The sequence below is a fragment of the Conger conger genome, chromosome 5 (assembly GCF_963514075.1).
Source record: "Conger conger chromosome 5, fConCon1.1, whole genome shotgun sequence".
Classification (NCBI taxonomy): domain Eukaryota; kingdom Metazoa; phylum Chordata; class Actinopteri; order Anguilliformes; family Congridae; genus Conger; species Conger conger.
In genome coordinates, this window is record NC_083764.1 from 28,074,658 (window position 1) to 28,096,597 (window position 21,940).

The 21,940-nt window shown below is 42.4% G+C and overlaps 2 protein-coding genes across 2 annotated transcripts in view; one reads left to right on the forward strand and one right to left on the reverse strand.

Annotated features, from left to right (window-relative positions):
• The window catches only part of LOC133128840 (cholesterol 24-hydroxylase-like), a 28,802-nt gene extending 15,911 nt beyond the window's left edge, over nt 1–12,891 (forward strand). The window contains 11 exon segments of the mRNA XM_061242647.1: nt 4,999–5,085; nt 5,609–5,747; nt 8,937–9,050; nt 9,133–9,289; nt 10,077–10,139; nt 10,254–10,326; nt 10,410–10,494; nt 10,825–10,935; nt 11,742–11,830; nt 12,142–12,208; nt 12,508–12,891. Coding sequence (XP_061098631.1) covers nt 4,999–5,085; nt 5,609–5,747; nt 8,937–9,050; nt 9,133–9,289; nt 10,077–10,139; nt 10,254–10,326; nt 10,410–10,494; nt 10,825–10,935; nt 11,742–11,830; nt 12,142–12,208; nt 12,508–12,660 — 1,138 coding nt within the window. The 3' untranslated portion in view covers nt 12,661–12,891.
• Nucleotides 12,892–13,517: 626 nt separating this feature from the next.
• LOC133129268 (HHIP-like protein 1) lies at nt 13,518–21,488 on the reverse strand. Its single transcript, XM_061243231.1, has 9 exons — nt 21,123–21,488; nt 19,869–20,515; nt 19,575–19,718; nt 18,964–19,292; nt 18,649–18,775; nt 18,038–18,183; nt 17,816–17,897; nt 14,737–14,819; nt 13,518–14,643 (listed from the first exon to the last, which is right to left on the reverse strand). The coding sequence occupies exons 1-9, from the start codon at nt 21,411–21,413 to the stop codon at nt 14,096–14,098; spliced, it is 2,397 nt and encodes a 798-aa protein (XP_061099215.1). The 5' UTR covers nt 21,414–21,488; the 3' UTR covers nt 13,518–14,095.
• Nucleotides 21,489–21,940: the final 452 nt, after the last annotated feature.

Below are 21,940 nucleotides of genomic sequence, written 5' to 3' on the forward strand. Positions count from 1 at the left end.
AACGGATCAGTACAATTCTTAATATTCTCCGTTCTCAAACGGGGCCGTATTGTACGCTTAGTGGTTACTATAGTTTTACTCGTTTATCTGACTCCATTTAAAATATAATTTAGAAATTTGGGTTTGCAATTTACGCGGACCTCGGGAGTGATTACATTCAACTTGTACCTGCGCCACTATTATTCAATATATGCTCCCGGGATTAGCATTACTGCTGAAATCTCAGTTCGGTGGAGAACTCAGAGGCTGAGGGTCCAGTCAACACAATACATGCAAACCTGCCATGATAGTTGCGAGCCCAGGTCGGCATAGCATTAACTGGGCTCCTTAGAGCTAATTTGGCAGGAACCAGCGCCGTAACGCCCATGGGTTCCCTTCGCGCCAGATTACAAGAGCCGTGCGTCCCCCGACCCTTAAGGGACAGAAATTGCTGGCCGCACAGCTTAGAACTACCACAGGTGTACCGCCCCGCCGATCGGTCGGTCTTTGGCCACCATTTCCCCCTGAGTATTCAGTTGTAATTTAGGCTGAAAAGGTACAAGATGAATTAGAGTCATGGAGATCACGCAAGTTACAAACAAAATAGTTTATTCGCAGACAGGTAGGTTGTTAGCTTCAGAATATCATAATCAATTATAAAATACACAAATTAAGAATAGAGAGAGTAAATAATCATACCTAGCCTGCTTGGACTACACACCAACACAGAGTATAGAATATGCCGTGTGGAAAGTCGAATACGATCTTCCTGATACTTACATACACGTACAATATGCTGTGTGGGAAGTCGAATACGATCTTCCACTGCTACACATACATACATACATACATACATACACAAGACATGTTGTGTGGGAAGTCGAATACGATCTTCCCAGATTGGTCTGTCTCCCTTGCTTTTATGCCAAATCATACGTTTGATACCAGGCGGCAGTGCCATAAATCAACCTGGAGGGGTGGTCAAATCTGGAATTTAGACCCCCACCCTTGTGGGGTTGTTGAATAGGGAAAATGAGATGATTACCAGGAGAGGACGTGTAGGTTTTCCCTTGGGATACTGAAACTATAGTTTATTAAATTCCATTTGGTATGAAATGTATCTCATCCGATTCCTTGATTTTATCAGATCACATCCATACCAAACAGATTACCCTTATGTTTTATTATGTCGCAGTTATCATGAAACTTCCCTCCTGATTATCCATTTTACATGCAATTCCTGTTACCATTACATAAGACTTAATGCAATAATACAAGGATCACATGGGCAATGTTTTCAAGGTGTTACCGGGTCTATTTACTATCTTAATAGCAGTTTTGAATATTTAATCTAAGAGAGCAGTCACCGGTGTAATGACAGCAGTGCCCAAATGAGGGCAATGTGGCATTGTCCGGAGTCTTCCCCCTTGGAAGTGACCAGGTATGGGGTCACAGGGAGGTCACCAATGTTCGGGAGGATTCTTTTCCCATGACCCAACTGGCCTTGGACCACTCATACATCTTAACTCCCCAACAGGTAGTCTAAACAACATTGAAACCCCAGCTCTCAGGCCCCTCACAAATGGCAGCCCTTCCTGACCTTAACCACTATGCTACAGGCCGCCCCATCATATCTATGAATGCTGTAGTTGGGAGTTTTCATGATAACTGCATTATGCTGTAAATATGTCTTTGTGCCTCTCATGGTAATATACCTTTGGGATAAACCTGATTTGGGTGAATGAAAGGAAAGGAGACATCCCAGACTGTTTGGTTTCTTCTCCTTATCTCCGAAATCCAGGCCTTAGTTCTTGACCCTAAAAGTGAGTCACCCATCTATAATTTACAGCCAGGCCCACCAGGCAGGGGGCTAAAACACATGGCTTCTACAGAGACAACCTTTGCCCAGTTTCCCCTCGGCTCCTGAATGGTTATGCTATCAAAGGTAGACTGTTACAAAAACTAGACCATTACACCAGTCACACTGAACCAATCAGAATAACACCAAACATCACTATATTCTGACCTGGGATTATCATGAAACATCTTTATACCATCTCCAATATTCCTGTTCTGGAATGTGAGAAAGGAAGGTGCCTCTAAGAATCCTTCTCTAGCTCTTCCCCACAGAAATGTGTGCCAACGGTGGGGGCTAACAATGTATGCTCCAGGAGGGGGAAGTCAGCAAGCTGACCAGCGCATGAGACCAAATGTTACTTATGACTGGTTTACAAGGCTCTGACTGACGGTCGAACCTCGGATTCAGGAGGAGCAATGTGGCTTCCGTCCTGGTCGTGGAACAGTGGACCAGCTCTTTACCTTGGCGGGGTTGCTGATGGGGTCATGAGTTTGCCCATCCAGTCCACATGTGCTTTGTGGACTTGGAGAAGGCTTTCAACTGTGTCCCCCGGGGAACCCTGTGGGGTGTACTGTGGGAGTATGGGGTACCGGGGCCGTTGTTACGAGCCATCAGGTCCCTGTATAACCAAAGTGAGAGCTGTGTCCGCATTCTCGGCACAAAGTCAAGCATGTTTCCAGTGGGTGTTGGACTCCGCCAAGGTTGCCCCTTGTCACCGGTCCTGTTTGTGGTATTCATGGACAGGATCTCAAGGCGCAGCCGAGGTGAGGAGAGTGTCCGGTTTGGTAACCTCAGAATCGCATCTCTGCTTTTTGCGGATGACGTGGTTCTGCTGGCTTCATCGGACCTTGACCTTCAGCATGCACTGGAGCGGTTTGCAGCCGAGTGTGAAGCGGCCAGGATGAGAGTCAGCACCTCCAAGTCCGAGGCCATGGTTCGCTGCCGGAAAACGGTTCAAGTATCTCGGGGTCTTGTTCACGAGTGAGGGTAGAAGGGAGCGTGAGATCGACAGGTGGATCGGTGCAGCATCAGCAGTAATGCGGGCGTTGCACCGGACCGTCGTGGTGAAGAGGGAGCTGAGCCGGAAGGTGACTCTCGATTTACCAGTCGATCTATGTCCCAACCCTCACCTATGGTCACAAGCTTTGGGTAGTGACCGAAAGAACGAGATCACGTATACAAGCAGCCGAAATGAGCTTCCTCCGTAGGGTGGCCGGGCTCAGCCTTAGAGATAGGGTGCGGAGCTCGGACTTCCGGAGGGAGCTCGGAGTAGAGCCGCTGCTCCTTCACGTCGAAAGGAGCCAATTGAGGTGGTTCGGGCATCTGATCAGGATGCCTCCCGGGTGCCTCCCTTTGGAGGTTTTCCAGGCTCGTCCAACTGGGCGGAGACCCCAAGGTAGACCCAGAACCCGCTGGAGAGATTATATATCTCTCCTGGCCTAGGAACGCCTCGGGATCCCCCAGGAGGAGCTGGAATACGTTGCTGGGGAGAGGGACGCCTGGAATACCCGGCTTTGCCTACTGCCACCGCGACCCGCGGGTGACGATGGATGGATGGATGAATGATTTATTCTGTTTCCACCATACCATCCTCTTCCATATCTTCATTTATCTACATCAACCAAAAACAATGATTCTTCTCAGCAACCAACTGCCATACTTCCCTCCCTACCTAAATGTAATGGTAAATGGTTAGAATTTATATAGGGCCTTTATCCAAGCACTGTGCAATTGATGCTTCTCATTCACCTGTCCATACACACACTCACACACCAACTACGATTAGCTGCCATACAAGGCACAAACCGGCTTGTCAGGAGTACATTGGGGTTAGGTGTCTTGCTCAGGGTCACTTCGACATACCCAGGGCAGGAATTGAACCAGCAACCCTCCGACTGCCAGACTACTGCTCTTACCACCTGAGCCAATGTCGCGTTTATTTATTTTCCTCTTAAAAAGTGCATGTGATGCTGTTTCAGCCAATAAAACATGTTCTTCTATTGTTTGCTTTCATGATTGTACAACATGTATTCATGTTGATAAAAGCAAAAATTGCATTCTCTATAAATAATGATCAACTTCTGTGACATTACCACTGCCAATATGTTTAAGCCAGTTCATCTAGGCCAGTTTATTATTGACCACCTAACAGATGTATTGTCAGATAATAAATTAACACCTGCAGTACACAACTAATCCTTGCTTTAGACTCCCACAAAGTGAATGTGTGTTATGATATCATTACTGATTCCATATAGACAACATTCTTATAAACATGAGATAATTGACAGCAAAGTCACCGCTCTGTGCATTCTACTGACTGTAAATTTTTTTGTAAACACAACTCTCGACCTCATAACTGGCAGTTACTTTATTCAGTTAAATGCTGTTTTAAACATTATGAGGCCAAGTTGGGGCCACCTGTAATGTAGTAGTTAAGGTACATGACTGGGACATGCAAGGTCGGTGGTTCAATCCCCAGTGTAGCCACAATAAGATCCGCACAGCTGTTTGGCCCTTGAGCAAGACCCTTAACCCTGCATTGCTCCAGGGGAGGATTGTCTCCTGCTTCGTCTAATCAACTATACGTCGCTCAGGATAAGAGCGTCTGCCAAATGCCATTAATGTAATGTAATGTGAGTTACAATCAAACATTCAAGTTCTACAGGTGCTTTAGCCCTATTGTTTCTTTTTTTTCTTGGCTTGATCAATACGTTTTAGCTCTTCAGCCTTAACAAACTTGTTAGGTGTGTATGGATGGATGATGGATGCATAAAATACAAATAAAACATGAAACTAGCACCATGCCCTAGAGTTACAAAATTAGCACCTGTTGTCCCTTTCCCCAAATTTGCCCTAAAGTAGAGACCACAAGCATGTGATCCCAAGGACATGGATTGTCTGCTATTGTCCCTTCCATTTAAATGTAGCTGTTATTACAATCTTCTCTGAGTTCTGAGTACTGTCCTTTTGTAATATTGATTATTGGCTTGCTTTCTTCTGCAAAATGTTTGCATGTTCATTTACTTCTTGTGCAACAGAGACTAGTTTTTGCAGGTGTTCATTCTATGTATGTTGTTTCAAATGATCTCATTCACTATGCGTTTATTTGTCATTCATAATTGTGGTCATGAACATAATCATCATTATCGTTTCCTTAGATTTCTAGGAACTGGCTTGCTTACAGACTCGGATCATGACCATTGGTACAGACAACGCCGGATATTGGACCCTGTATTCAGTAACTCGTAAGCAATGCATACATCTTCCTTTAGATAGTAAAAATAAAATAATTGGTGTGGCCATGTGTTGTAGTTAGTAGTCATTTTGTCTTCAGTCCTCCTTACACCAGTGTGGATAGCACAGTGGTAACTTAAGATGAACAATATTATGTAACGGTATTCCATAAAACGTAAAGTATGAGTTGCGCTTCAAGCGTATCAAAGCATATAGCCACTAGTGCTCACTGGAAGCAGATGTACTAGAAATGACTAAAAAGTTCCAAGGTATTCATATTGGTATTAAAACGGCTTTAATCCACCGCTAGAACATATTTAAGAAGCGCTGGCAACCAACGCGTTACAGCTAAACGGCCTTCATCAGGGTCATTATGTATTCCTGATTGTTGTCCCTTTATGCTTTGGGGTCTTTCAATGTTCCAATCAAAGCAATCGACAGTAATGTGCTAAACAGGAACACTACAACACTACACAAAAATAAATCCTAGATGATGTGCTCTACTGGACAAGCAGGTTCATGCTATATTAACAGGTACCTGCGTGGCCTGACACGTTCCTTCAATGAGAGGGCAGATTTCCTGGTGGAGAAGCTGGAGGAGAAGGCAGAGAGCAAAACCCCAGTGTCCATGCTTCGCATGATCAACTGCCTCACTATGGACGTCATCGCCAAGGTCTCATACACCTCTCTGCTGACTTGAACCTTGCCTGAGTCCCGAGGACTGGGTGTCCAGCTCTATAAACTGGGGGGGGGGGGGGGCTTTAAATTAAATATACTTAATCACTGGCATAGGCATGGGTGGGCTAGGATCGGCCACAGCCACCTCAATAGTATCCTGGCCCACCTAGTGGGGAGGTAGTTCTGGCCTACCTGGTTCTATGCAGGCCAGACTATATGAATATTTCTGCCTATGCTGCTGTACAAAATATCTTCTATTCTATATTTTATTAATATATTGGAACACATGTATATGGAGAGATATTTAACTTGTTTCTGCTGTCTAATATAAAAAAAAACTGCCAACTGCGCACAACGTACAAAAAAGTGCATATCAAGGTCATTAGGGCAAACTACAGAATAGGTCTGATAGGATACAATTCACAAAGAATCAGTTGTACAGCCAAGAACATTATGTCCAGTACACATGGCAAATAGGCCAAGTCAGTAAGGAATTACCAAGATAAATACAAATACAATATAAGTACAGATACAACTGCAATAGTCCTTGACGGTTTATATGTAGCCCCCATGTAATTGGACAAATTAACAAAATCTGAAAATATTACTTAGTACTTTCTTGCAAATATGCAGCATTTTTATTCATTTTAAGGGTTCAAATAATGGAACAAATATTGTACAGATTTCATGTTAAAAAATAAAATTACAGATCAAATAAACCAGGTTAACAAAATTCTGGGTCATTGTACTTTATGCCCTTGGATATATAATTATCAGTGTAATTGTAATGCAGACTGTAGACTCACCTTTTCAGGTTGCACCTTTCCCTCCCTACCTAAATGGTAATGGTAAATGGTTGGAATTTATAAAGTGCTTTTATCCAAGTGCTATGCAATTGATGCTTTTCATTCACCTGTTCATACACACACTCACACACCAACTGCAATTGGCTGCCATGCAAGGCACCAACCGGCTTGTCAGGAGCATATTGGGGTTAGGTGTCTTGCTCAGGGTCACTTCGACACACCCAGGGCAGGACACCACCTGAGCCAATGTCACGTTTATTTATTTTCCTATTCATGGTGTTATAATTACCATAACTGTGGTATTGGCACTTGGCTATCTGATTATCCTACAAGGTTTCATAAACACTTCTCTCTATGGTTTTCAGCGCTTGGTCATCCCTGGTTATGATTTGCACATTATTGTATGTTGCTCTGGATTAGAGTGTCTGCTAAATGACTGTAATGTAATGTAATGTGCCACGGCCCGTGCTTCTGTGCCACAGTTCATTTTCTGGTTTCTCTGTGTCTATGTGTTTTCTGTGTTTGTATTCCGTTTCACGTTTTCCCATTTCCCCTATTACGTATCCATGCCCCCTGCACCTGATATGTGTTTTCACCTGTTTCTCGTTGTCTCATCATTAGTGTTGTATTTCCTACCTGCTTCTTTGTCCTGTGCCAGATCATCTTGTGCCATGCATTCCTGCTTGTGTCCTGTACTTTCCAGCGTTTATTCCTGCCAGCTCCTTACCTGTTTCCTGAGTCCTTGTCTCCGAGTCCTGTGTCGTTCCATTCTGCTACAGTTCTCCTGCCTGCCTTCCCTGTCTCTGTCCAGCCATGCTCCAGTCCTCCTGCCTGTGTTATGTTCCTGTGTTCTGTCTCTTAGTTTATCATTGTTTATATTTGTTATTCTTGTTATTTATTATTTTTCATATTCATGTCTGGTGTTCTGTTTATAGTCATTAGTCTTTGCACTCGTCTACCCCTGTGATGTCTGAGTCTGAATGTTTACTAGCCCAGCCAGTCCCTTGTCTGCGTGCCGCACTATTCGGGTGTTTACGGGGTTCAACCTTCCTTCCAATCTTGCATTCCTTACTTCCTGCTTTCTCTCCATTTCATGTTTGTACATATTACTAATATACTAATCCCAACTAACATAGAATTTGTACAGTACTAATTATACCGACACACTAATATGTTTGTCAAACATTCACTAGTTTTGGGTATTTGTAATTTAAATCTCTTAACTAACTTACTAATGCATCTCCAGTTCAATTCTGTTCTGTAACTCCGCCTCCCTATTATATCACTGATTACTTGCTTAGTTTCAGCGAAGTATTCGCACCTGTCTCTCCTTATCTCTGCATCTCCTGATTCTCTGCAAATTGTCTACTCCCTAGTCCGGAGCCGTTTGTATTACATGTGTGTCTTTGTGAATCCAGTCCGCGTTTTCGTTTCCCCCTCGTTATTGTCTTATTACCCTTTCATGTGTCTCACCTGATGTTTATTTGTTAGACCACCCTCACTCCCCTGTGTATTTATACCTGTCTTTTTCAGTTGCACGCTGCTAGTTCGTCTTGTCCTGTTTCTTGAGTCCCGAGCCCTTTATTCCTTCCCCCAGTTTTAGCCTCCTTGTTCCTGAGCCCTTGCCCTTGTTCCTGAGTCCTTGCCCTTGTTTGTCGGGATTTCCTGTTTCCCTGGTTTTTGACCCTGGCCTGTTTTTTGACTCCGCCCTGTCTGCCCCTGCTTTTGAAATTAAACCTGCCATTTTTTCTGTACCCCTGTCTGCTTTTGGTTCTTCTGTTCCCCCCGGCATAACAGCCTGCCTGCCCATCTCCGTCCAAGTCCTGCTCCAGCCCTTCACCCTCTTGTTCTCTAGCCCTACTGAATGATCTTCTGGTTCCCACCTCTGTCTCACCCTGCCTTCTCCACATTGCTCTGGTTGCTTGGACTTTGACCCGTTACCTGGGCTTGACCAAGTTTCTACCTACCCTGTATTTCCCTGTTTGCAATCTTAGTGTCTGTGAGTGGTTCCTTTCAGTTCCCTAACAGTAATGTAATTTATTACACATTTACATATATAGACATAAATACAAAATACAGGTAATAATATATGACATCCTGTTTTTGACATTCTTGCTTTGCATGTTATTTCACCACTTAGTTGCTTTTAAATAAATAAATAAATAACCATTTTACTGAAATGTAGGTCATTTTTAGGGACACTGAAGAATAAAATGTTTGAGAACCCTTGCTGCAAACGAGTTGCACCTGTACAGCTATAGAAGCTGACTAGCTGACCAGCTAGAGTTAAATTCTACAGACACTGTAGACAGGCCCTCTAGGATAAGAGGGCATTATGACAAATTTGATAGGGATTTAATTTATTGCTTTACTTACAGGTGGGTTTTGGGATGGAATTGGATTTACTTAACAATACTGAGTCCTACTTCATCAAGGCCACATGCCTATGTCTGCAGGGAATGATTCACAGTCTCAGAAACCCTCTCTTTGCGGTAAGCGTAGGCATTTTGTTCACTGGAAAAGTATGAGCTACTCTACTCTACGTGTCCTTTAACATTTGTTATTCAACTCCAGCTATATCCCTGGAACTGGAAGTTCATAAAACATGTGAAGCTGTCTGTACAGCTAATCCGAAAGACTGGAGCAGAGTGCATTGCAAAGCGGAAGAGGGCAATTCAACAAGGGGAAGAAGTGCCCAAAGACATCCTCACCCACATCCTCAAATGTGCTGGTACACCCTCTCACTCTTTATACACAGCAGGCTGGACAATTCTGCTCACATACTGATTCATTTTAAAGAAAAAATCCTAGTTCATCACAGCAGAAATTCATTCTGGCCTGCACAAGTAGAATTTCTTGCAGAAGAAGAATATGGACAAGTAACAATATCCAAATATACAGTGCATACAGCATATGTTTTGTCTGTGTTAGTATAAAAGAACACATTTGAGATTTCCAAATATTCATTTTCCAAAATATTTCATTTTACAGAGACATTTTTGTATTTAATTTAAAAAAGTAACATATTACTGTAAGCAATTGACTACTTTTTACATAAAAACTTGATCAAAGCTGAGATCAGAAGCAAGGAGCCAACCAAAGTGATCTGTGGCAAGATCTCCAACATGCTTGGAACAACCTCCGTGCAGGACAGCGTTGGCTATCTCAGAGAAGTGATGCAGTTTTTTAACAGGTCACAAATATTGATTTGATTCCGTTTTCTTCTGCCAAATTACTAAAATGTTTTGTAAAATGTATAGTACGTTTATTTACGGCCTTTCATTTAATTATTTTTGAAAGAAATGTATCTATGCTGAATGTTATACAGCCTAAGACTTTTGCACAGTACTGTATATATGTGAAATATGACTGTAACTGTTTCCTCTATAGCAGTTAATATTCAGATTTTTACAAAATAGAATGACATGTTACTATCTTCAGATTTCAAGATGTTTTACAGAGAAAACCCAAAGGGAAGTCTGCATTTTCATGATGTTTTGAGTGCTTAATCTCGACAGAGGTGGAAAAGGACGAGGACCTTGAGCAGATGCTGGACAACTTTGTAACATTTTTCATTGCTGGTGAGATGCAATATTTATTTCAATTTTTAAAAATAGTGTAAACAGAACACAAGAACCCTTCAACAACTAAAGCCACAGCTCCAAAATGCATGTCTGTTTGTATTTTGAAACCAGGACAAGAAACGACAGCCAATCAAATTTAATTTACTGTTAGGGAACTGGGGAGGGCACCAGAAATACTAGCAAAGTAAGTGAGGAAACTGTATTTTGGTCAGAGGTTATTTTTGAAAGGCTTTGGTAAACTCTGAAAGGCTTTGCCATTTTTTTCAGGCTGAGGAAAGAGGTGGATGATGTCATTGGGTCAAAGCAGGAGATTGAATATGAGGATATTGGGAAGTTGACCTACTTATCTCAGGTGTCGTCAAATGACTGCTGCACATTGACAAACTGCACAAAATCCACGCACAATGCAATGCGTGCACTCTGTCCTGGGCTAGGAACTATGTCATTTTCTTCGGCATCGACTCAATAACTGTCAGTAAAACACACACACACACACACACAGTCACACACATACACACACACACACACACACACACTATATTTTATCTCCTATCACACACTAGTATAATCACACTCTTCTATTAGTGTGATTCTACTAGTGTGAAAACACCCTTCCTTCTGGCAGTGAACTACCTGATGCAGAAGCATGGTGGTGAATGACCTTCACTTCACTCTTGCACAGGTCTTAAAGGAGTCTCTCAGGCTATATCCTCCTGCTCCTGGCACATCTAGGTTGGTGGCTGAAGACATCATCCTTGATGGAATCAACATTCCAGGAGGCGCAGTGGTTACAGTATGTGCATTTTATTTTGTCTTCTAAAATCAGTCATTTACTGATTCATTGATGAGTTTTTGGATTCGCTAATTAGTTAATTGTGTGCCTCTGATTCTCTGATTCATCTCACAAACCATATTTATAACAATTAGACCAAAAAATTTGATTATAAAGAGAATCCAAAGAAAGAGAAAAAGGAGCATATGAAACGGGTATTAGGGGACCCAAGGAGTCTTCCATCTTTGACATGGTTGAGTCTGGGGTTGTGGGTTGTAGATCTGACGACCAGCCATATGAGCTACAGAGGTCTGATGGTGGAGGCAGGGAGGCCTGCAAGGAGTTGGAGAAGTCCAGACAGGAGATGATTGCCTCCTGGCTAGGTTGAACAGGTGGTGAGGAAGAGGCAGATTTTACAGATGGTGTACCATATGGAAGAATCTGTACTCCTGACTGCCATGATGTTCTCAGTTTGTACTATACCTCAGATTGCATCATTGTTTGGTATATTTCTTGGATTCTGTGATTGGTTACATTACATTACATTATTGGCATTTGACAGACGCTCTAATCCAGAGCGACGTACAGTTGATTAGACTAAGCAGGAGACAATCCTCACTGGAGCAATACGGGGTTAAGGGCCTTGCTCAAGGGCCCAACGGCTGTGCGGATCTTATTGTGGCTACACCAGGTGTCCCAGTCATTTATCTTAACCACTACCCTACAGGCCGCCCATGGTTAATATGTCCTTTGAGTTGGATTTGTTGGTCTGTTTCTCTGTTCTTTTTTTTCTGCTTTTGGTTAGCTGTTTCTCTTGGATTTTGCAGGTCAGCTCTTATGTGTGTGGAAGATTGGGCACATTCTTCAATGATCCGCTGAGGTTTGATCCAGATAGATTCCATCCTCATGCAGAGAAGTAAGTAGTGGATTCTGAGTCACTGATTAATAGAACCAGTGTATGGGAGTAATTTGTGGTCTGCATTGAGTCTTGTCTGTCAGATAGTAATCAGTATGGATTCATGTTTCGATGTTCTTTGGCTCCAGTGAGGGAATACTTAAACCCCCCCCCCTTCTCTTCCCAATGAATATTTGTGAGAACAATGTATGTCCATTTTAACAGAATGGATCTATTATAAATCTATATGTTCAGTGTGTTGTGTATGAGTGGCATGAGTATTGATGTGTATATGGTGGAATATGTTGAGCATTTTGCTAAAATGTTTACAGGCCGTATTTCTGCTACTTTCCCTTTGCCCTGGGCCCTCGGTCCTGTCTGGGGCAGAACTTCTCGCAGGTGAGGGAGCCCCATTACACCCACACACACATACAAACCCACAGATCCCACACACACCACACACATACACACAGTATACTTTTACTTCAGACTCTATCAAAGCTCTATCAAATCAGTCACATTGACTCCAAAACATATCTTGAAAGAGTGTAAGCTTTCAAACGATACCAAAGTTATTTCTCTATTCCAGATATCAAGGAAGTTTTGACCCATTTAATTTTGAGTGCCACCAAACCATGTTTTTAAGAAACACTGCTTCAAAGTTATACTTTATGTACTAGATAACTTTTTCTTTACAGATCGAGGCAAAAATTGTGATGGCAAAACTGCTACAGAGGTTTGAATTGGATCTCATCCCAGGACAGTCCTTTGGCATTGAAGATACAGGAAGTCTGAGGCCCCAGGGGGGTGTGATTTGCACTGTCAGATCTCGAAGCCATGCTCATGACTGACCGCATGGTCCAGATGGAGACATTTACCATGTTTTTGTCAAGGTTGCGCTGAACAATATTATTCAATTCTGTGGTTTATTTGATGTTTTTTTTGCTGCCTTCAAATTAACCCTCATATCTATATAATTGAATTTTGAAAGTGCTATAATTTATACAAAGTACTGATTATGATTCTCATAAATACTGTACTGGTGTTTCAATGAACAATTCACTGAATGATTGTAAATTGGCAAGGGGAAGATGTATATATACATTATATCTTAGCATCAAAATGTAACCATCACAGATGAAGTGATTTCAACTGTCCATTATACAGTTCTGGAATAAAGCATTTAAAAATAATTAAAAACTGGTGCTTTTGTGGAACTGTTGGGGTATCAGGAGTAGAGAAGCCCCAGGAGAGGGACATCTCCACACTGCAACTCAACCCCCTACACCACACACTGGTAAATACCCCCCCCACCCCCCACCCCCCCCACCCCCCCCCCCGCCCCCGCCCCCGCCCCCGCGCTCCCGCGCTCCACACTCACTCCAGTTGCTCGCACCCTCTCCCGAGCCTGCCCACACGACACAGCGCCCACACTCGGCCACCTAAGGGGGTACAACGCACCAGGGAGAGGAGGGTCCACACACTCTCACATGCTCACACAAACAAAAAGGAGGGATGCAACTCGGCCTGCAAATGCTTGCCTTGCCTTCTGCCCATTTCGGGGCACGCAGTTTCACTCCAGACTGCCTTCTCCTCCCTCTCATGGTTACTGCACTATCCCTCTTAACTCGCCTGTCTACACGGTCCCAGGCCACATGTACTCTTAAAATATACCCCCTCACCACAAGTAAAAGGAACAAACCAAAAATACACTCAGTGAACACTTTATTAGGTAGACCTGTACACCAGCTTGTTCATGCAAATATTTTATCAGCCAATCATGTGGTAGCAACTAAATGCTTAAAAGCATGCAGATGCGGTCAAAAGGTTCAGATGTTTTTCCATAGCAAATGTCAGAATGGGGAAGAAATGTGATCAAAGTGACTTTCACTGTGGAATGGTGGGCAGGCTGTAGCCTATATGATATTTAGCATGCAAAGTCCCATGTGATTGAACCTGTTGCCCCAAGTGGGCGATGTGATTGATTACACCTGTGTTTTGTGCGTTTTTGACAGACTGAAGGTGCTCTTGCCCGAAACATTAAAGTGAAATGAAAAAGTATGATAGGGACTTCTGTCCTGGATCTTTTTGATTTTGCATTGTTCGTAGGATTCAGTGTGTTTCTTTTCATAATCAATTTACAATTTCTGTACAATTAGTTAGACTTTTTTCCATTAAATGTCATAAAAGGTAGCCATAAATGCCAAAGAAAAAAATCGCCGAGGACTCTCTCAATCTCTTTTGTCATTTCCTAGGTTCGAATATGCTGAGTGGTCGTCAAAATGATTATGCGTATCCACAGATGACGCCTGCATCCTCGTAATGTGCGCAGTTGTGTATGCCGATTCCTGCATGCTGACAGTCCAGCAGGGTCCGCTCTGTGCCTTTACACTGCACGTCATCCAGCAGCACCCTGAGGGCCTCGCCCTGTCCAAACTCAGCTTGCTTCGAGGCCTTCAGGGCTAGGCCATACCCCAGCTGCCGGCAGGCCACGCCTGCACTCCTCTCGTCCCACAGGTCATCGCACACTGTCCCCCACTCCCCCTCGATGTAGATCTCCACCCTGCCTCGGTCAGGTTGCGCCTCCTCGTCTCCAGCCAACCGCAGGTCCCCATTCTGGGGTTGGGCCACTGATTTACGCTCATCTTTCCTCTGCTGCTTCTTGGCGGGGCTTGAGCCGTCCTTGGCATATCGCGTCGCCAGCATGTTCGACAGTTCCTGGAGCCAGTCTGTTGAGCTAACAGAGGGGGGTGCTGCCGCTCTTGGAGACTGTGCTGGCTCTCGAGCTCTGACTAGTTTATGATGATGTTGTGATAATTCAGCTCCTGTCAATACTGTTGGAAAACAAGGTTTTAAATTCACATAACTGAATACTGTCAATGCAGTCATCACAGATCTGCTGCAAGCTCAAAAGAAAATATACTTACTTTCTTTGGGCTGAAAAGGGATCAAGCTGCTTTTAGTTCTGACCGGGAGAGGGTTGAGTTGACACTGTCCCGGTGGTGCTCGTCTGTCATGAAAATACAAAGAAATGTACGATATTTAGCATTACTGAACTACTACTATATCCTACATGTGATGTATAAAGATACTGATTTGAATTTCATTGCTTTGCACAAGATTCTTGAAGGTATGTTGCATATACAGTGGCTTCAGAAAGTATTCAGACCTCTTTCACATTTTGCACACTTTTTTATTGTGTTGCAGATTTCATTTTAAATTGATAAAATTGCCATTTTTGCCCATCAATCTACACTCATAATTACAATCTTACTCAATAACCCATAATAACAAAGTGTAAACATGTTTTTAGAAATTTTTGCAAATTAATTAAAAATATGAAACTGAAATATGTCATTTTCATAAGTATTCAGACCCTTTGCTGTGGTACTTGAAATTGTGGTCCGGTGCATCATGTTTGGTTTAATTTTCCTTGAGATGTGTCTAGAACTTGACTGGAGTCCACCGGTGGCAAATTGGATTGATTGGACATAGTTTAGAAAGGCACACACCTGTGTACAATTCACACTACATATCAGGACAAAAACATGTACTGGTAACACTTTTGCACATTAGCTCTTTAAAATGTAATCCGCACTGACTTCAGTTATAATGTGACAGTACTGAATTCAGCTTGTTTTCGAATCCATGACAACCAAAGGACAAGATGGACAGAACTAAAATGTGGCACAGCCAAAAGCTCACTAGTTCACCCACTGTTTTACTGTGCTGACTTCTCTCACAGGGAAATGTGAAACTCCACTGGGTCCAAGTGTTTGTCATTGCACATGTTCTGTGCTTGTGTAGTTAAAATGTGCCCCCATCTGGATCTACATCAGGGAGTGATTTAGAGGAAAGAGTTACTTAATGATAGCACAGTCTTCATGAAACTGCAGCAAGTAAAGGGGTATGATCAAATCATTTTAAATGGGGACATGAATATTCATATTAATAATAGTGCTGACTCCAAGACTATGGAATTTATTCATCTATGGTTAAATGATGCAGTGGGTAGCACTGCCGCCTCACAGCAAGGAGGTCCTGGGTTCGAATCCCCGTCGGCCGGGGCCTCTCTGTGCGGAGTTTGCATGTTCTCCCCGTGTCTGCGTGGGTTTCCTCCGGGTACTCCGGTTTCCTCCCACAGTCCAAAGACATGCATGTTAGGCTGATTGGAGAGTCTAAATTGCCCGTAGGTATGAGTGTGTGAGTGAATGGTGTGTGTGCCCTGCGATGGACTGGCGACCTGTCCAGGGTGTATTCCTGCCTTTCGCCCAATGTATGCTGGGATAGGCTCCAGCCCCCCTGCGACCCTGTTCAGGATAAGCGGGTTCAGATAATGGATGGATGGATGGTTAAATGAAATGGTTGATGCCATAGCAATTTAATAGCAATTTAAGTAACATGTTGAACAAAGTCGCCCCAGTCAAGACTAAAAAGAAGCTCTGTGATAAAGTGACACCATGGATAAATAACATGATCCGTGAGCTGAAGCGATTATGTAGATGAGCTGAAAGAAAATGGAGAACAACCAGACTAGAGATTCATTGCAGCATCCTCAAGGAATGCATTACTAACTTTAACAATGGTGTACACACTGAGAGAAGAGCCCACTTTTCAAGGATCATTGCTGAGAATGGCAGCAACTCTAGGGTACTATTTTCAACTATCGATTATTATCGATGATTAAATCCCAGGCCAGTCTCTGACATTCTTAGCCAAGCTTCTCCCTCAAAGTGTTAGGAATTTGCAATTTATTTAAATAATAAAGTAACAACAATTAGAGCTGGTATTGTTAGAAACACTAGTAACTTAGATGATCTGCTCTGTACCAAGCCAGCCACTATTAGAAGCTTTACAAGTACTTATGAGGCAGAGCTCTGTAAAATTTTAGCACAGAGTAAACCTTCAACATGTCATCTTGACCACATTTTTGAAAAAAATTGAAGTGTGTCTCCACAACTGTTCTTAAGATAGTCAACACATTTCTGGACACTGGAATTTTTCCAAGGCTTTTAAAACTTCTGTTGTGAAACCTTTTGAAGAAATCAAATTCTACTGTCCTCAGCAACTACAGACCTACATCCAACTTATCGTTCATGGGCAAGATACTTGAAAAGGTAGTTTTTAATCAACTTACCATCTTTCTGAATGAAAACAGTACTTTAGAGAAGATCCAGTCAGGTTTTAGATCTAATCACAGTACAGAGACTGCTCTAACTAAGATATTTAATGATCTTAGACTAGTTCTAATTCTTTTAGATTTGAGTGCAGCTTTTGACACAATTGACCACAATATTCGAATCAATTGCCTTGAAAATTGGGTTGGTCTCTCCAGATGCGCTCTTAACTGGTTCCAAACATATATTATAGAGAGACAATTTTTTATTAATCTTGGAAATCAGATGTCAGAAAAATATGACATATCTTTTGGTGTTGGCTGTATGTGGCTGTTCCCATTAGTGTGTACTATTTTTTCAGGTTACCTTGGCCTCTGTGTATAACTTGGTGCACATCTGTTGCTGTAAACTTGTGGCCCGAACTGTGTCTGCTGCTCTCGCCTGTCCTGGGGTCTTAACGCTGAGTTGTTTCTTAGTTATTGGGTTTACACTGTTATGTGTAGTTGTGAATTAATATTAATAATAGTATTACTCAGTTATACTATGAATAATAGAATAACATCAGTGTGAAGATACACACGTCTTACAATTTTATATGTTTTCTGAATACTTTAAAACATGTTTTAATGGTTTAATGGTTATTTACTAAATTGAGGATTTTGATTACAGCTAGCTGTTTTGAAAAGGGTTTGAAAGCACAATTACTGTAAATTTTAGTTCCTCCAAACTCTCCAGCTTCTCTGCACTCCTTCCAACTTACTCTACAGCCAAACAGAAAGTGCATATCAGGCCTGAGCAATCAAGCAAGAACAAAGCCAGAAACAGCAGCAAAGCCAGACCTTATCACAGTCTCTGAATATTTCAGTCCCTGACACAATCCATTTCTCACCGTGATGGATCAACAACTTTGTACACCACACCAGAAGGGGATGTCGCACTTGGGAATGAGGTAGACATGAAGTAAAGCTCTCCTGGAGAAAGAAATATATACAGAGAAGCCAGCAAATAGCATGTAATACCCAAATTCCAAACTCCTGAATGTATAAATACAAAATACAGTATATTCTCAAAATGTATGTGGTATTGCTTCACAGTGAACATGTTGTCATACCTGCCTCATCCTCCCCAAAGGAGATTATATATTTGTGGTAGTTGTTGATGAGCCCTGGAAAGAGACAGGTCTGTCCCTTGCCCATGCAGATCTCATGGTAGTCCCATTGTCTGGTCTGTCTGTTCTCCTGTAGTGCCATCATACGCCTATAGAAGAAGGAAGTCTTTACAAGGGCCACAGCTAGTGGACACCAAACACAGAGACAGATTTGTCAGAGCCTTCGACTTGATGTGCAGTTCTTATGGTAGTTCCAACAAAATATATTCAATATTTCTGGCTTTTTTCAGAGATTTTACTAAATACCAAACTTTTACTAATCCCTTATGGGTGTTAATTCAGGGGTGTCCGGCCCTTGTCATGGAAAGCTACAGATGAGTGGTTTTTGTTTTGACTATAGATGCAAGAATAGGCCAGGTGAGCTGAGTTATCTGTGTAATCAGTTAATTGCTTTAATTGATAGATTGAGAGCTGAGCAATGATGAAAACCCTGTGGTGTGGCTCTCCAAGACCAAGGCAGAGGGACATGTTGCTCTTCTCAATCCAAAGGATGTTCTCCCAAATTGTGGGGACTACATACGTATATTGGGATGTAAAGATGCCCAGAGCCTCACCCGCTCATAAAATCTCCAAAGATGTACATGCCATTCAAATTAGGGTATTCACAGCCTCGGTAGACATAACCTCCTGTTACTGACTTGCCCATTTTGTGTGGATACGCATATATAGGGAGGACATCATCTAAAGAAAAGAGGCAAAGTGTTATGGTAAATTCAGTCTGATTCTAAACAAGTCTCTAAAGGCCTAAATTTGGAGTTGGCACCCTAAAACAAATGATTGTTTACTTTTTCAGTGTGTTTTGTATGACAGACTTTTGTTGATTTGTTGATTAGTTTTTTTAGTCGGAATCAAAATAATTAGTCACTCACTCAGAGAGCTGTTTATACAGAGATTCTTGTCATAACATGAGAATCCCTCTTTTGCTCTCCAGCCATAGTTCCGGCCTTTCTCGATGATGTCTACTTCCTCAAATTTGTTCTGGCCGACATCTCCACAGAAGATTCGCCCTTTCCCCTCCTTGGTGAGGTGGTCTCCCCGGTCCACTGAGCACCGCCACATGTTCCGCACCCCATAGGCGTACACCTCTGGACGAGCTCCTTGTTCGTGCAAGAACGGGTTATCTGGTGGGATCCTGTACAATGGACCCCTGTCATTGTTGTTCACATCGACTCGCAGGACCTTGCCTAAGAGGGCGGACCTTGAAGGGGAAATCAAATCATTACTATGTACAAACACTGCCTCAACAATGTTACAGGGAGTATTAAAATATTAAAAGGAAGTTTAGCAAAATTCTTACAGTTAAAAAGTTATGGTGAGAAGCAACAAATATTGCCGAATGTCATCAACCAATAAGTCAGAGGGAAAATTGCTTATTGTTTTTATGTGTCTAAATTAATATCTTGAGCCTCAATTCAATTTTCAAGATTGGGAGCATTGAGCAAATGGAATTGGAAAGTTGGCTGGTGTGTTTTTCTCGTACTTGTTCTGTGCATTTCCATATTCCCCAAATGGATCTCCTGTCATGCCACCATCCCCTGTAAAGACGTACAGGTATCCATCAACTGCAAAGAGCAGCTGGCCACCATTGTGATTGGATGCTGGTTCATCAATTTCTAGAATAATCCTGGAGGAAAAATATATGGCAAAATGCAAAAGAATGATGAAGTAAATACAAGGGATACAGTACATGGTAATCTATGATGGAGCCTTCCTGTGAAGACCAGATATGCAGGCCTAGGTAAAAGACTAGCATCGCCGAATCAAAGGTGCACACCTTTCTGAGCCATGGTCCACAACATTCATGTCGCTGGCTGAGACTCGGAACTCGCTGATTCTGATCCTCTCATCAAGGCCCACTTGTACTGAGTAGTAGACATACAACTTCCCGTTGTACTTGTATTCAGGGTGAAAGGTGAGCCCCAGGAAGCCACGTTCATCACCCTCCCAGGGTGATGTCAGCACTGCCTGGGTGATGTTCAGGAAGGGCTTCTCTAGCTTTGAGCGGTCAGGCAGATATACCCACACTAGCCCCACTTGCTCCGCCACAAAGAAGCGATGTGTCCTATCATTGGAGTGCACCATGGCCAGGGGGTTTCTCAGCCCGTTGGCTACCTCCTCCAAACACAGCAGCAGACAGCCTTCTGAGTCTGTGCTAATGTCACCTAGGTTTCTGGTCAGCTGCTCGTTGTTGAGTAGCCTAGGAAAGCAGTAGTCCGGGTCACCCATACCCATGTACCTACAGAAATGGCCTTGGTCATGTGCTATCTTTGCAACGTGTGTGTCTTCTGTTAACAGGGGGATGGACGACCTACATTTAAGCCAGAACTCAGAGCAGTAGTCTCCGCATAGCCTGGGCAGAGACCGAACTGGCGTGCTAGAGTCTTCTGCATCATACAGGTGTGCTGCGAGAGGTGAGCACTCCTGTAGAGTACCAGATTAGAAGAACGGTTTCAGTTTGATTTGGCCAATTGATACAGCATGACCCAAAATGGCAAGAATTCAACTGCACATGCAGAATTTATCATGATTGAGGACAATAAAACTTGAAAGAAATCAATCATTTACATTCTTATGAATTTATTGTAATAAAATACATTGTAAAAGGAAGAGCCGTCATAAATCTTAACAGTTTTTGGAATTTATTCATTTACTCGAAAATATTTAGCCTAGGATTATGATTTTTTAATATTATTATTATTAACTTTGACAACTCAGTAATCACTAGGCATTTCAATTATGTAAAATTATCTGTATATCTAATGAAGTCCTCAATGGGCTTCTGTATAGCTCGCTGAAAATCTTTTTTTGTATTTTCTGCAAAGGGCATCACATTGCTCGTTCCTTTGGGAAGTGGTAGAGGACTGAGCTGCACACCTACAAACCTCATATGGCTACTTTAGTCACCTTAAATTATACATTAAGTTATACCATGTTACATTTATCAAGTGTTACATTTATGGCGACTCTCCTGTGATAGATTGCACATTCTATTAAAGAGTAAAATACAACTTTGGTCAAGTGGGAGTACCTGGCAGATGATGTTTTGTATGTAGCTGGCACAATTTGAGTGCCCACGCTGATCAAAGTTTTCCACAATCCCATTGAATTTTGACTTCAGTTCCTGGTCTTTTGCAGAATCACAGCAGCCAAAGTCTTTGAACATTACACAAAATGTCAACGCTTCAGGAGGTCGGAAGGGGGGCTTGAAATCCAAACACTGTGGGTGTAATTGCACGCGTGCTATCCTGAACCCGCACAAAAATACCCAAATAAACAGCGCGTGCCAGACACGACCAAGGTTTTCACAGGTATACCACATTGTTGTTTTCAGACATCCAGACTGTCACAATTTTCACTTGTCCTGAAGATAGCCTGCGTAAAGTGTCTGAAATTGTCTGCTACGTTCTCGAAGTGATCTTTGAACGATGGACTTTGCCCAGTTTTTAATGATCAACAAACTTTTCCCCAGCACAACTACAGTCATTCCTTTTCTTTCGGTGTATTGCAAGTGACCCCTGCTATTTGTAGGCTGACACATTGGCTAAATAAATAAATAAAACAACATCAGGAATTATTACAAGTTATTTGCCACATGATAAAAATGATTTCTTACAATCATATGGTGACTGTTAGACAATTATACATCTGTACACATGATGTCACGCAGCCCTACAAATTCTGATGTAATGATACACACAGTGATCACTTTATTAGGTAGACCTAAGATTTGTCAGCTGCTCTATTGGATTGAGATCTGGTGGAATCAATGGATTCATGTTGTTTACACCAAACTGCATGTTGCAGCAGCAATCAAGATTTGTGGGACCTGAGCCCAGTATTTCAAAA

What these genes read in the sequence shown, in the direction of transcription:
- LOC133129268 (XM_061243231.1), bottom strand. Translation starts at nt 21,413, where the DNA reads ATGTGGTATACCTGTGAAAACCTTGGTCGTGTCTGGCACGCGCTGTTT. An exon ending in TACAAAACATCATCTGCCAG is followed by an intron (nt 20,516 to 21,122) that starts GTACTCCCACTT and finishes GGTACTCTACAG; the next exon opens with GAGTGCTCACCTCTCGCAGC. An exon ending in CTGTATAAACAGCTCTCTGA is followed by an intron (nt 18,776 to 18,963) that starts GTGAGTGACTAA and finishes TCTTTTCTTTAG; the next exon opens with ATGATGTCCTCCCTATATAT.